The sequence below is a fragment of the Trypanosoma equiperdum genome (genome assembly GCF_001457755.1).
Source record: "Trypanosoma equiperdum strain OVI genome assembly, contig: ctg_1950, whole genome shotgun sequence".
In the NCBI taxonomy this organism is placed as follows: domain Eukaryota; phylum Euglenozoa; class Kinetoplastea; order Trypanosomatida; family Trypanosomatidae; genus Trypanosoma; species Trypanosoma equiperdum.
The window spans coordinates 24,013-39,431 of NW_027124005.1; the positions used below are offsets into that span (position 1 = coordinate 24,013).

The 15,419-nt window shown below is 39.8% G+C and overlaps 4 protein-coding genes and 1 pseudogene across 5 annotated transcripts in view; all 5 read left to right on the forward strand.

The window, feature by feature from the left end:
- Nucleotides 1–1,739: 1,739 nt before the first annotated feature.
- TEOVI_000480500 (uncharacterized protein) lies at nt 1,740–2,174 on the forward strand (the record flags this gene model as incomplete). The annotated part of the gene is made up of 1 exon (XM_067223740.1): nt 1,740–2,174. One exon carries the CDS (start codon nt 1,740–1,742, stop codon nt 2,172–2,174), a length of 435 nt encoding a protein of 144 aa, XP_067079841.1.
- Nucleotides 2,175–4,590: 2,416 nt separating this feature from the next.
- Nucleotides 4,591–5,643, forward strand: TEOVI_000480600 (uncharacterized protein; the record flags this gene model as incomplete). Its single annotated transcript, XM_067223741.1, has 1 exon — nt 4,591–5,643. One exon carries the CDS (start codon nt 4,591–4,593, stop codon nt 5,641–5,643), a length of 1,053 nt encoding a protein of 350 aa, XP_067079842.1.
- Nucleotides 5,644–7,634: 1,991 nt separating this feature from the next.
- Nucleotides 7,635–8,990, forward strand: TEOVI_000480700 (Variant Surface Glycoprotein, putative; the record flags this gene model as incomplete). Its single annotated transcript, XM_067223742.1, has 1 exon — nt 7,635–8,990. The coding sequence occupies one exon, from the start codon at nt 7,635–7,637 to the stop codon at nt 8,988–8,990; it is 1,356 nt and encodes a 451-aa protein (XP_067079843.1).
- A 2,487-nt stretch (nt 8,991–11,477) lies between these two features.
- Nucleotides 11,478–12,311, forward strand: TEOVI_000480800 (Trypanosome variant surface glycoprotein (A-type), putative; the record flags this gene model as incomplete). The annotated part of the gene is made up of 1 exon (XM_067223743.1): nt 11,478–12,311. One exon carries the CDS (start codon nt 11,478–11,480, stop codon nt 12,309–12,311), a length of 834 nt encoding a protein of 277 aa, XP_067079844.1.
- Nucleotides 12,312–14,997: 2,686 nt separating this feature from the next.
- The window catches only part of TEOVI_000480900:pseudogene, a 601-nt pseudogene continuing 179 nt past the window's right edge, over nt 14,998–15,419 (forward strand). Inside the window, exon 1 of the mRNA in view lies at nt 14,998–15,417. Coding sequence covers nt 14,998–15,417 — 420 coding nt within the window. The remainder of the gene's footprint in view (nt 15,418–15,419) is intronic.

Genomic DNA, 15,419 nt, shown 5'->3' on the forward strand with positions numbered 1-15,419 from the left:
ATGTCTTGACGAACACATGGACTACAAAAATAGAAGAATTTAAAATCAGAGAGGGTACAATGGAAGTGAATGAGTGAAGGAAAGTTCAAGGAATATATTTTATACGGAGAAACAGAAAGACAGAGAGAGTGTGGGGAAGAAATTAACGCAATAACAGACGCCGAAATAAAGAAGGGACTCTCATATGCCAACGAATGTGGAGGCAGTAATTATGAATAAACAGAGCACAGCGACCGAGAAAATGCAACTCCTACGTTTTATACAGTGATAGCAAAGGAGAAGCTGCTGGCGAAAGTGAGAGGGTGGGAAACGCCGTGAAAAAAGTCCATATATGAGCCAGTTGTGGCTATTTACGAATTTGAGGGAATAAACAGCGATACCTTTCTAATCCCGTACCTGTATTACAGGAAAACAGTAATACATTTCAATGGGTGGTTAATTGACGCAAGGATTGTGACTGAGAAAACAAAAGATGACAATTAACAAAGCAAAATTGAAGAAGAAAAAGAAACTTTCAGGACTTTAATTGACAAATCTTAGACGGCGTCGGCAACAGCTGAAAGCAGGCATAAACAAAAGTTTGTGCATGCTCTGGAATAATAAAAGCCTCATCTTCTCATTACAGCGGGATGTGACAACAGCTATATAGCAGTAAATAGAACAAATTAGAAACCACAAGATAAGAATCTTAACTCGTAGAAAGTAGTCTGGTGTTTTATACAGCTATAAGAATGAATTTGGGAACAAATAAAAAATATTCAAAAGGTAATGGACAGGAAGAAAAGTCGGTTAAACAACAGTTATGTCATGTTCAATAGAAATAGAGAACGAAAATAACAGATGAGACTTCTTACTTTTTTGCTTTGTCCTGATTAGTTTGCTCGAAGTAGCCAATTCTATCTTTTATTTACACAGGAAATACACGCAATAAAACAAGGCAAACGATTTTAAATGTCCAGATCAGAGACAGTTGCCCTCAGTATTTTACAAGTAGAGTCTACGTTACTGTTTTTAAAAAGCAATTGAAGCTGGTGGAGCACAGTCAGGCGGTTTAAGCGGCTATAAATGGATAGGGTCTGCTCAGTAGAAAAAAAATTTAGGAATGTGAAAAAACGCCCCGTCCTCAGAGCTTTCACCCCCGATAAAACAGAAAGTCATTACTTACAGCAGTTTTTATGGGCACTAAATAAAATTGGAAGAACAAAAGTGGTGAATAAAAAGGCAACTCCAATGCAAAAATTAACTGCTATACGGGTTTGGCAAAACGGTTTCTCAAAAATGTTCAAAGTCATGCGTACGAGTGAAGCGTCAGTGTTATGTAGCCGCTGATAAATTCATCCACAAAACAGGAATTGGACTACAATAGAAGAACACAGCAAACATTAATGAAAGATGCTTTAGATATAGAATGGTATTTATTAAATTTGAAAATCGAGGCTATTTACCTTAAGTGGGTGCCGTTTTCCGTTACTAAAGGAAGATGCTGGCCTCTTGAGTTCTTCTTTTTTGTTACATACGTGTTTCTTAAAAGTAACAGACATCATGAAGCTATAACCACACGTGCTAGCACGTGACTTACAGAACAAGCAGAAAAATCGGCTCCATCGAGGCAACCCTAATATCGAGAAGGGGCAGAAAACAACATACCTACGTCTCCACCGGCAACCAATTGGCACAAACTCAACTTCTCTTGGTATCCTTCACTCTAGGGACACGAGCTAGCACGAAGACACGAATTCATGTCACTGCCCTTTATATGGACGATAGCCGTACTAGCCACCGCAACCGGAACATTAGCGACCATTCATGAACACACAAAACAGGTTGCTACAGCTTGCGCCGCTGCCAGACAGTTTGGAGAAGCTTTAACGGTCATCAAATCAAAGGCAACGGACCTAATCACAAGCCAGGAAAAGTTACAAAAGGACTACACAAGACTTGTCCTCGCCGCTACGGCCACACGCGGAGACCTGCGGATTGCGGCAGCAGCACTACTACCGGTTGCGGGGAAACTGCTAGACAAAACCGCCGCAGATGTTTCCAGGCTAACAGCCCTAGCCCTACAGGTCACAGCCAAGATTGGCCGGCACCAAGGTGTAAAGGCTGTCCTAGCCGATATTGAATCACTGTCCGTTCCGACCATGGCAGACAGAACACTCAGTGAAAACGACTGACCAGGAGCCGACGGAGAGAAAATAAGATATACGCCGTTTTCTCACGCCAAAGGCACGCTCAAACAAGAACCAACAGACCAAATAAAAACCATAAGCGCCCCAGACATTTCACAAACCGGCACAACCCTGGTGTTTATCCATGCACAGGCGGAAACTCAAAAAAGCGGCTTGTCAAACAGCGTGACGATCTGCGGAGAAACGGCCAGCAACCGAGGAGCAGACTACGAATCAGCAGCCCCCAACCAAAACCACCACCTACGCATGTCCGGAGGTGAGCTGCTAGACTTTAACAAACAAATCTACAAGAAGGGGACAACAACCGACGGAGAATACACAGCAGTAACGCCGACGTCCACCAACATCATACCAACGCAGGACTTTGTAACCGAAAACCTGGATGGCCTAAAAGCAATTGAAAAGGAGTTAAGCTGGATAGCAACCACCGGCAACGAGCTCGTGCAAGCGGCGATAAAAACCGACGAACACACTCAACAAGCAATAAGGAAATTGATCCTCAAACACACAACTGAACAAGCCACTTCCGCGGAGGCAAACAAAATCAAAGACACGGTAAACCTCTTATACGGGGACGACCAGGAAGCTTTCACAGACATAGTCTGGAACCAAGTGGAAGCAGTAACAATTCCGAAAGAGGTGATCGCTAATAGAAAAAAGACAGATGTCAAATCTACAGAGAAAATTAGCGAGCTTAGCGCAAGTGCAACTTCTTGCTTAATTCAAACTGAAAGCAGCGCAAATTCAGGAAAGGCCAAAGACAGCACACCACAGGAAGTAAGTAAGAAAACAGAAAACAGCGAGAAAACAGAAATAGACAAAAAACAGGAGTAAATTGCTCTAGCCATTCAACCAAGGAGACATACGAAGCAGTGACAGGTACTCCTTCTACAGGCAAGGCCAAATTTTGTGGATGGATTGAAGGCAAGTTTCAGGATTCCTCTATTCTCGTTAATAAAAATTGGCTCTTATTGCTGCTGCGTTTGTTATTTTGGTGTAATTTAAGGATTTTCAATTATTTGAGAGTTATGAAATATGTTATTTTTACATAATTCGGTTAATTCGCTAAACTTTGATATGTTTGATATAATCTGACACTTTTGATGAAATTGTACAAAGCTGTAAATTTTTGAGAGTTTAGAAATTAGTGAACAATATGGACTTTGAAGACACAAAACGTTGGTATGCTATTGGCATATGGGCACAAAGTGGTAAGATGATATCGTATGGAAATAATTAATATTCTAATTTGGTTTAGGTTTGTTTATTTTATGTATATAAGTGAAGTTTATAATGGTAATAGCAATGATAATGATAGGAGTTTGCTTTGAGTGCGTATATTGTAACATTGTTAATATAATAAGAGCAGTTTCGACTACCAAGCGGACTACCAAAATTGGAGCACTTAAACAATGTGAAAATGGAGCGGGAGTAAGAGGGAGTTATAGAGAGCGAGAACTATTATTTTTAAACTAAACACAGAAATTTAAAGAAGAAAGAAGTGATATACGTGCACTTTTTTTATCACTGTGCGGATTCACGGCTATTGTGCCTACCTTACACTAGTAATGAGGAGGAAATGTGTCTATGCACATCATATAACATGGCGTGATAGTGTGAGGTCCAGTCTTGGAGAACAAGCCACTACCCACCAAAGCCTCCTTATGTGGAGATTATTACCAACCCACTTCGCAAACAGACGGTAAACACAACGCGGCCACCGTTCTATATACATGGTCTCCATTGCAGGACGCGGCACCACATATAGCTGCTGCGGCATCTCACCCTGTAAATTCACCACTAGCTCTACAGCTAATGACATGTATACGACTTCGATGGGTTTCCCTTGGACAGGGTACTTAACCCCAAAGCATGAAGTATTCACTTTTTCTCGGATTGAGTTGCGGTTCACACACATAAATATCTTCAACGTCCAAAAGTGCACTCACTATGGCACCACAGGAATCACTTACCCCGGTAGATATACCAGTGTTCACGTCGTAACAGTTAGCCTCCGCAAAAAATTTTTATTCTTCCTCGGTACAAGACCCTGACACCACAATGAGGTTGCTACCACTAACGTCAGGGGGTTGACTGTGCTTGGAATAGAAAGGATAAAAGTGATAGACCAGTAATTTGATACCTGTAAAAAGCTGAAAGTATTTAGAATTTTGCAACACACTCTTAAGGAGGGGTTTAAAGATGAATAAAAAGTGGCCTTGGCCCAGAAACCATGCCGAGAAACCTTTCTCGGACCGACACGCATATCGCAACGAAAATAAACCAAGAAATCTTAATACACCCACACCTCTCTAGTACCTAGTCAAGGAAAAGTGGAGCAGAGCAACGAAGCGAAGAGCTTTGATAACAAAAAACAACTTTCTCCTGACCTACGACGCCAATGACAAAGCTAGCTGTGTATTCAGTGGCAATAGGATTGCTTCTGGAATTTCAATCTCAGCTGAGCGCAGCAGGACAGGTCTCAGAGCCAGCCAGCAAAAAAGTAGGATCACTCTGCTCGGAACTGAAGTATCTAAAGATCGCAGCTTCGGAAATTCAACAAACGGCAAGCCACGGACGCTCCCAAGCGCAGAAGCTACAAAGCTACGCTGATGCATGGCTTTTGCTTGCCCTAAAGACACCCGACGAACATACGAAACTAGCAACACTGGCACTAGCAGCATACACTAGCTCAGAAGCGGCCCAAGCAACAGTGAGAGTGGAGCAGCACAAAACACTAGCGGAGAGCGCGTCACAAAGATTCTTACAGAGAGCGGCGTACACCGAAGCTTTGTTGTACTCGGATACATCGATTCAGGAGCAAACGCCGACAGCAGACACCGCCAGCAGCCCAAAAACCTGCACATTCACAACAACGTTCACACATCAAGCCCCGACGAACTGCGCCCTAAACGCAGACGAAGCAGCTTTCCTTGGAAGCAACAAATTTAAACACAAAGGCGTGACGCACTTGCATATTCTGAAGGAGACGGAGCTCAAGCCTCAGGCGACCAAAGTCGTGGCAACGTTAAAAGGCACGGTGACCAACCTAGACAGAACCGCAACCGGCGTCTGCTCAGACACAACAGCCAACACCAACGACATCTCAGCAAAGCTACAAATAACGCCGACAAGCAAACAAACAGACGCAACCGGCTACCCCATCACGGAAAGCGGGCAGACAACAGGGGCCTGCCTCAAACAGGCCGAACGAGAGAAACAGACATTACGGTCCCGTGAATGCGTAGCGGAGCCTTTCTGCGAGTACACCAAGCAGCCCTTTCCACATGTCACAGACCCAGAAAACTTCAGCGGCAGCGAACTCAAAAATAACGCTTTAATCAAAAATTTATACAGAGAGAGCTGGCAAGTATACAGCGGCGAAAAAATAGAAGACTCTGACGCCGAAAAACAGCTCGAAAAGATATTTGGCGACAACAGTCAAAAATTTTAAACCAATTTCGTTACGCTACTAACAAGCACCAGGCTGCTAGTGGTGGCCGCAGCAGCTGAAAATGCAGAGGACTTGCTTACAATAGCCAAAAAAACTCAGTCGGCACAAGCGATTATTTTTATCACATCAGCCAACAAGACGCCAGGAAAAGAGCAGAAACAAGAAACGTCGCAAGGAGGTGGCAAAAAAGATGCAGCAGAAGACAAAGCAGGAGAAAATAAAGACGGGGATAATAAAACAAACGCAGCTGCATGCAAAGGAACTGAAGAGGGTAAATGTGACACAAAAAAATGCGCTTGGGATAAGGACAATAAAGAGTGCAAAGTTAAAGAGGGGGCAGCAGTTATTTCTTATCTGATGAAGGTCCCTCTACTGCTTGCATTTTTGCTTCTGTAATTAAGTGTTTAAAGATTTTGATTAATTTCATGAAATTCAAGAAATTTAGTATTTTGAGATGTTTTCTAATATTGTCTAAATTTTCTAATATTTCATACATTTTAAAACTTTTCTATAAAATGTAAAATTTTTGAAATTTAAAAAAATAGAAAAATGAGTATGATAGTGACCTATGAATGTAAAGTAGTAGGGTTATAGGGTTTAAGAAACGAATGCTGTCCTTATAACTTTTATTTTTGTTAATTTTTTATTTATTTTACGTATATCGTTAGGAAAATAGTAATGATAATCACAGAGGGTTGTGTTGTGAATGTGTGTATATACGAATATTATTATTAGAGGTGTTGTGGAAACTGGATTTGTGGTCAAAATAGTAGCGCTTTAAACAGTTAAAAGGCTGAAATAGGGGTAAAGAAGTGGGAGCGAAGTATGAAGAATATTGTTAAATAAAACAAAGAGAGATATAAAAGAAGATGTAATTTTAACTGTTTCAAACATAAACATGACCATCGGCATCATGTAAAAAAGAAATAAAGGAATATAACGTGCAAGCTAAATTGAATGGCTTTAACTAACATAACGAAGCGGTAATAGTTGAGAATGACCAAATGAATCATTTCTAATATGCTTCTAAGAACTCTTCGATAGATGCATTTTTTCTAAAGAAACTTTCATGGATAAACAGCAACATAAAAAAAGGGAAAGAAGCTTATAAAGTGAATATAATTAGTCTATAATTTTTTTCTAATAAGAACTAACCACGCTTACCAAACAATACCCGAGAAAACAGCTGGTAACCTCATGAAAATAATATGCAAAGAGCGAAAAACACCACCAAATATAGAAAACCTAACGCAAAGTAGAATAATTAAGCAAAAAGGAAAGGAACTGAAGTAATAAATATATTATTGTATCATAAGATAGTGTGGAAGTTCTGACATTTAATGAGCTCTATATTCAGTCTAATTTGAAAGGGTATTAGATAGAACCGAGCTTTTTGTTGTCTTCTAGATTCAAGTATGTAAATGTGTCATCAATGAGCTGAAAAAACAGGTGTAGTAGTATAAAAGTGATGTGAGTTATAAGAGAGAAAAAAATACCGTCACAGAAGACAGAAAAATACCACCATCTTGCAAAGAAAATTAACCGACATGGTGAAACTTCGGTAGTATAGCAGTTACGATATCTGCTGAAGCAAAGGTGTAGCATGTAGCTTAAAAAACATAATAAACGCAACGAAGAAGAAAAGTTCAATACCAAAATGTCACCTGGAAAGACAACTCGGTAATACATAATAAAGCTAGTTATAAATTTACACCACAGGCAAGCAAATACAGCGGCCGGCAGCTAGATGCAGACAACAAGCGAAAGTGCACAGAAACCGTTCCTCAACTCGGTGCTGAGCACCTAAAAGCCTGGCTAACAGCGGATGTACACGAAAAAACTGACCAATCAGGCGCAATACCGTGTAAAAGACAGGGTTTCATCCGCTAATGCTACACTGCATCCTGTTTCACAAGGTAACAAAGCGATGTCACCCTCCAGCAAAACGAACTATCTCTTATGACACGCTAAAGAAAGTGCAATAACTACACATGAGGAAAGCACGGCGGAATTTTCTGGCTAAACTAGCGCTGGCACTCGCCTTCGCAGCGACCACGGTCGGAGTGGGCGGCGCCGCCAATGACAACGCCAAAGCATTCAACGCTCTCTTCACCATAATCCAGATAATGGGTGGGACACCCATGTTACCCCCAGCAGCGAGCACCAGCGACTTAGATTCCCTAATGACGGACGTAAGACAACTAAATCTATCAGCATCAGAAGACACCCTCTATGACTCCAACTTTGAACCAAACACAGACGACGACAAAAAACCTGAAGAGTATAAAACAAACCGAGAAGCATGGAAAACAGCAAAAAACTTAATCGCAAAGGGGGAAACGGAAATTGAAGGAGTGAAGCTAACACGGCCAGGCGCCTCGCACGCACGCAAAGTCGCAAGCAATATCCTAAATCTGAGGCTAAAAACAATCACCGCCCTAAAAGACAAACTTAAAACAACAGTCACGGCGGAGGGAATACGCAGCGACTTGGATAAAGCTTTGTTCGGCAAAACGGGGAAGCGCAGCGACAAGGCAGGTGACACATACGCGGACTCGGGAGCCAGCGGCTGCGGCGACAAAAACCCAGCAGGGAAGTACCCAGGACTGTCGCTTTACTCAGACTTGTTGTGTCTTTGCTCGGTATCGGGCGGCGCATCGACCAGCTGCACAGGCAGTGCTCTGTCATCAGTCACGTACGGCGACGGCACACAAACAACACAAGCCGCAGCAACTGCGCTCGCAGCAAAATGCCCTAAAGCAGGCAAGGTTCAAGTAACGGCAGCCGAGCTAAGGCATGCCAAGAGCATTTTCACAGTAGCTCTCAAGGCGGATAAAGTAGCCGCAGTGCAGGCCGCAAATATTCTGGGTAATCCATCAGGAAAGCAATGTGATGGCGGAGCAAACGGCAATTGCGTTTACTACAAAGACACCAGGGCCGACGGCACGCTCGACATACAGTGGCTCACACACATAGACGATGCCATAGCGAAATTTGAAACGGCAGATCCGGAGGCGGCAGTCAACAACAGAATCGTAGCGCAAGCAGCGGCGTTAAAAGGGACCGCTCTAGCCGCCTATCTACAAATTTTAGAAGGCGATGCCCAAAAGCTGACAACGGCAACAGCGATACCAGTATTAAGCAGCACGGCGCCGAGCACAAGCGACTGCAACAAACACCGATCAAAAGACGACTGCAAAGACCCCTGCAAATGGAACGAGAATGCCACTGAAAAAACTAAAAAATGCTCATTAGATCCCGTAAAAGCGGCAGAACAACAAGCAAACCAAGCAGTGACAGGAGAGGGAAAGAAAGAAGAGGTTCAGGGGAAACACGAAGGAGAGTGAAAATATGTTTGCAAATGGGATGAGAACACTTGCAAAGATTTTAGTTTCCTCTTCAATAATTAAATGAATATGATGATTATTGATTTTATGAGTTTTGTAGAATTTTAGTGTACTAAAAAACTTTGCTCCATTTTGTAAACATTATGAAATTTTCTATTTTGAGAGGGTTTTTAAAATTTGAAACATTTGATATATTTTAACACTTTTTGATTTAAAAATTGAAAATTATTAACTTTTTGCAATTTAAAAGATATGATAAAAATAAAATTTTGGTGTAATATCAGCCCATGAGTATACAGTTGTAAGGCGATAGGGCGACAAAACTGATTGTTATGCTGACTTTGTTTATTTTGCCTATTTTTGAGTAATAGTTAGGGTTATAATAGTATTAGGAAGATAATAATAATAATGATATAAGTGTAAGTGAGTGTATCTATAATAATATAGTAGGTGTGGTTGTGAAAATAAAATGGATCACCTAAGTAAAAGCAATTAAAACAGTGGCAAGGTACGATGGAAATAAGTAAGTGAAAGAGGAAGAGAAATATTATCAAGTTAAATGCATAAAGTTAGATGGAAAAGGACAAAAAAAGAAAAAGAGAGGTATTATGCCTAGTTTCTGAAGCAGCTATGACGGTGATAATTGCTAATAAGAAGAAGATGGATAGATCAATCAGTGAGAAAGCAGAGTCTAATGTACAGTCAGATCAATCCGCTATAAAATATGAAGAAATAGTAATTGAAGATGAAACATAAGTCCCAAAAATACAAAAAAGAATGGAGGAATGCGAAAAAAATACGGCAGAGCGAGGAGCTATAAAAGGACTATAGATCTCTACATTGTACTCACAAATCGATAGATTCTACTTCAGAGATGGTGGCCCCTGTAGTTTTTTATTTAATAGCGAATGCTAATTTATGGCTCTGACAGAGAAGATAAGGAAGGGGGTATTGAATAGGTGTAAGGAAAATATCTTAGTTTTCTCGTCAAATGTAATACTAATAGCAAACATTTGTGTTTAGTAATATAATATTACGGGGGAAAAAATTAAAACTATGACTACCAATGCATTACCATGAATAGAATAATGAAAACACTTGAACTGCTAAAAATAGCGCATGTATAAACTGTTATGGAGCCTTTATGAAGTAGAGAAAAACAATGCCACTATTTTTCAAGTTATGTATTTGCATACTGGAAAGATATTAAGAGTTTGAAAGAAACTAGGGCACACCTCCAAAAGTTCTCTGATATTCAGGTGAAAAAGTGGATTGATAAGACTAACGTTGTCAAAAAACACTTTACGAACTCAAACTGAAGGGTCTTATGTGGTTTCTGACTATATTATACAACAAGATCTAAAATAGAAACAGAAACCAAACCGTGTTCGTCAAAAAATGCCGTTACTTTTATATTCCAGCAGCTGTAAAAGCAAATAAAACTGTAGAAAGCAGAATCCGTTAAAAGCCGTAGAGGACGATATTAAAGACAAAAAGTATTAAATTATTTTAACCGACAAACGACTTGTATTCCGGAGAATAGATGACAATTTATATATGAGAGATGAGAAAAGTTTAGATTCTTTTTAATGATGGTTACATGGAGTTTGGATTACAAGTCATGACACAACTTGAAAAAAATTGATCATACACTAAAAAGGTGTGACACGTTAAAAGGAGTCGAGCAACGTTCTCACCAACAAAAGCAAGACCATATATACCCAATAATGATAAGAAACAAAAAAATCTATGAACAGCTGCTAGCTTCGATATTAGCTCAAACCACAGGGCTTGTACTCCAAAAACAAAAGAAAATAAGAACACCAATGCAGCTGACAGGCAAGCGAGGGCGCTTTCGTCAGCGATGGGTGAAGTATGCAGCTGAATTAGTTGCCAAACCAGTACTGATACAGTGGTAACTATAAAAAAATTCCAGTTGTGATGTGAGCTGAAGCTGTGTGAAATTAAGTGGAATTGTCATAAAGGAAATAGTGAGGATAGAAAGGATTGATAAATAGAGAGTCAAATGGTTGAATATTGCAACGTAGGTGAGTTCAGAGAGCTACTAGAAGTTTCTCGAAAAGTGGTGAATGGTGCTAACGAATATTTAACCTAAACTTACCAGAAAATAATTTAACTGCAAACACTACTGCAGACAATACGGCTCCAACGCAACAACTCTCACCCAAAACAGACTCAAGCAGCGACAGGAAACGCAACCAAATTCATCATTAAACACACTCTTAAAATAAGAGGAAGAATGCTGTATCGATTGGAGGGATACAGCTCAGACACTAAAAACAGACACTCGTTTAACTTCTTCTCTAAACCTTATCACAGCTATACAAACAAAGTACGACGAGCACGGCAATACAGGCACAAAGACTTCTGTTAGCTTTAGATTTGATAGCTTTTCAGATTGAAGCAGCGAACAAAGACGCAGTAGAAGCAACGAAGCTGGCACAACTTTGCAAAAAAACTCTAGGGATGAGGAAAACTGCGGCGGAAGTCAAGTCTGACCTAGCAGCAGGAGATGCAAAGCTAGCTCAAACGGAACAGCTCAGGGACCAAATGACTATATATGGCTTGCTCTGGCAATCGAAAAAATCAAAGGCAATCGCGATGATAGCTGCACAAGCCACGCAAACCATCATTCATTCGTTTTACACGACGATGCAGCGGCAGGCAAGTGCAGGTATGGTAAAGGCGGCGACGACCGGTATACTCGGCGGGCAGATTATAGAGGCAATGAATTTGCTAGAACAGCTGAGGGCAAGCACAGCGACAACCAATGGAGCGTACTTAACTCAAACAGCGAGTGCAAAGGCGGACGCTCAACTTAGCCGTGAGCTAGCAGGCTGCAGCAGCACCGACATACCGACCTCAAGCGAACTAGACTCGACAAACAGATTCGATAGCACAGGTCTACAAGGGGAACTAGCATCCGGCAGCGCGACAGGAAACGGTGGTTGCGACTTCACCAAATGCAATTTTATAGCACACCCACCATCAGACATAAAGTTTTTCGACGACCAAGAAATGGCAAACCAACTGAGCATAGTGGCCGGGCTGCTTTCAACGAGCTCCGGCGGTGTGACGTTTAACAACCCAGGAAGTTTAAAACACGATACGGCAGACTCACCAACGATGCATGCAGTGCTCGCAGCAATCAAAGCAGCACACAACTACGAGCAAACACCAGCGACAGCGGCAATCGACCCCTTCAACGAACTATATGCCATGCTAGGTGCCGAGGGGAGATTTTCCCACGTAAACTTCGCAATAAACGGCAGATTCAAAGCACCAGAAGCAGGAGCATAACAACAGAACCTAAAACAGCAAATAACAGCAATAATCAGCACCGATGCGGGCAAATTAAAAACCGAGTTCGTCGAAAAATTATTAGCGGAGGACTTAGACTTTCCACCGGAACTTCAACTAGAAGTAAAAAAGATAAACCAGATACCAACTGACAGGCTCCGTGAAGTCGCAACATTTTTACTTCAGCGACGCGGTTCTCAGGTTCCAGAAGCAAAACCATGTTCAGACCACAATCCACTGCCAAACCTGTCAAATTCGGAAACAGACACAACTTGCGAAAAGAAAGGGGTAGATAACTGCAAACCCCCATGCAAATTGGTTGAAGATAAAGGTGGCAAAAAGAAGTGCACATGGGATAAGGATGAAGTAACGAAACATGCAGCAGGAAATCAAGCAGGAACAGGACGGACAAGTGCCTGGGTATATTGCAGTAAACGTGACACACTAGAGAAATGTAAGAAGGCCAACAAAGGCCAAACCACCAAAGTTTGCGGATGTAAGGGAGAAAATAGTGACGAAACTAACAAATCCGGCTACAAATTCCGCTCTTCCAGTTTTCTTGTTAATAAGAAGTTTGCTCTGAGTAAGGCTGCTTTGATGAGTTTCGTGGTATTCTAAATGTTTTCTATTTTATGTGTGAAGAGATTTGCTAAAATTTGCAATATTTTAACACTTTGTGATTAAACTCTGCAAATTAGTCGAATGTGTATGATGGTGGCCCATAGGTAAAACTTATTAGTAACACAGTGTTAAAAATAATTGATATTGTAAAATGTATTCTAGTTCAATTTATTTTGATTATATAATAATAATAATTATTATTATTATAACAAATAAAAATAAATAGTAATAATAAGATGAAAGTGTTGTAAGTGTGTATATACGAATATTGTAATAAAAGGAGTAATTATAATAATAGTAATAATGATAATAATGATAGGAAAGTGTTGTGAGTGTATATATGCGAATAGTATAATAAGAGTGGTGGTGAAGGAATAATGAAGGTGTAAAAGAAGAGTACTTAAAACAATGGAAAGGGTGGAGTCGGTATAAGTGACTGAATGGAAGTGGATAAGAGGAAGTGGTACAGCTCGTAGGGGGAACATTATTAGAGGAGACACAGAGAAGAAAATATAATATTCACAGTGATAAACAGTAACATGGCGACGTGCTACATTTTACAAAGAAAGATGATGGAAGGAACAATAAGGGAGAAAGAGAATATAGTGTGAAGAAAAAAACTAAGTCAGTGCATGATATGCAGAAGCAGCGAGAGAATACAAAAAAGAAAAGAATATGTAGAATGAGATAAGAGGCCGCGCGACAACGAAGCTGAGCACAGGCAAAAAGATTGAAGAGGAGATTGCACCCTGTATTTCACTCAAAGATGCATCGATGTATTAGCTTTTATGGTGAAGACTGTGTTTTTTAAACAAATAGCGGATACTTATAAACAACAGTGAATAAAAAGCAGTGGAAGTAGAAGATGGAAGGGATTAAGTATGTGTGACGTAACGCCAAAGTTTTTTCTCATTAGATATAATAATTTTGGCCGACTTATGTGATAAACAATATAGTATTATAGGAAAGAAAAATTTGAAACGAGGACTATCATTGAATTGCCGTGGACACCAAATAAAGAATAAATGTGCTGGGACTTCTCGATGTAGCGCATACATCAAGATTTAAAAGATATATATATAAATTACCGAAATTTCCAAATTATACTCCTCCAACCACTTAGAGGCGCAACGACAACCCGTTAAAGCGATTTAAAGTATACATAGTTCATTTAAAAATACACACGGCCGCGGTATTGATAGGGATAAACAAGTAAACTCAAAAAGAAAAAGTGTATTCAGGACCGCAATTACAGAATAACAGATAACGACCGACACTTAAGCTTTAATACAGTGGAAAACGTCGAGCATATGCGAACGACAAATCGTCTATGACATAACTTCATTATGAATGCATCCACAAAAGAGGAGTTGGGGACCATTAGCAGCATGTGGAGACCACAAATAATAGATACATATAAATATATATATATATATATCGATATATATCATAAGTAAAAATGCAAACTTGTTAAAGAATAATATTTAAATCATGCCACAAATGACTTCCTTTTTTTATTTTATACAATGACTTTATGATGTATTCAAGGTTTTCATTAGTATGAAACTAATATCTTATAAAGTATATAAGAAGTATTTGTGCGACTGTAGTTTCTTTAGTTTTTATTGTTATGGGAATTAATTTATTTGTATCGATATACAGCTTTTTTGGTGAGGGTGAACCTATTTCAGTTGAAATTGATGAAAATGAGTATATGATATTTGTGTCCACTGATTTAAGGAGGATTTGGAAAACTAGAGATGATTTAGTTGTGGCTGGAATTCCCTCAATAGATAATGATGAAAGATTTAGAAGAAGAATCTTACAGAGAGAAACTTGTTGGAGTTACCATGAAGTGGCAAGAAATTCAAATAATTTTACTGGGAAGTTGCTTATTGTTTATGCTCTATCACCTCATACAAATAATAATCGCGAGTTTAGATAAATTGAAGAAGAAGCGGAGTTAAATCAGTATATTATTATTTTACCTGTTTGTGATGTAAATCCAACAACAAATAAAAAATTGGGAGATTCTGGTAATTGTGGTTGGGAAGTAGAATTCACTGTGAGTAGGAAAACATATCTGTGGTTCAAAGTTGCAGTGGAAATGTTTAAACCAACTAATCCATATATAATGAAAGCAGATGATGATATATTTATGAGAGTTTCATTGTATCTAAAATATCTGGAGGTGCTTCCAAGGGAGAAATTGAATATGGGAAGAGCAATGGGCCATGTTGACGACATCATTTGGAGGCTGAGATGGCACGCCGTTGGGTATGCAAACACACTTTCAAGGGATGTCGTAAAAGAAATAGTTGGCTATTCAGGCCTTTGTAAACTATTATTCGAAAGAATCAGCTTTCGAAACTTTTATAAATACATAGATTATGGCGCGCTTAACGAAGATATTATGATGGGCGAAGTTATAAGGAATAAGTTGAAAATTGAAGGATTGCTGACAGTGGATATGCAAGATTGTCATTA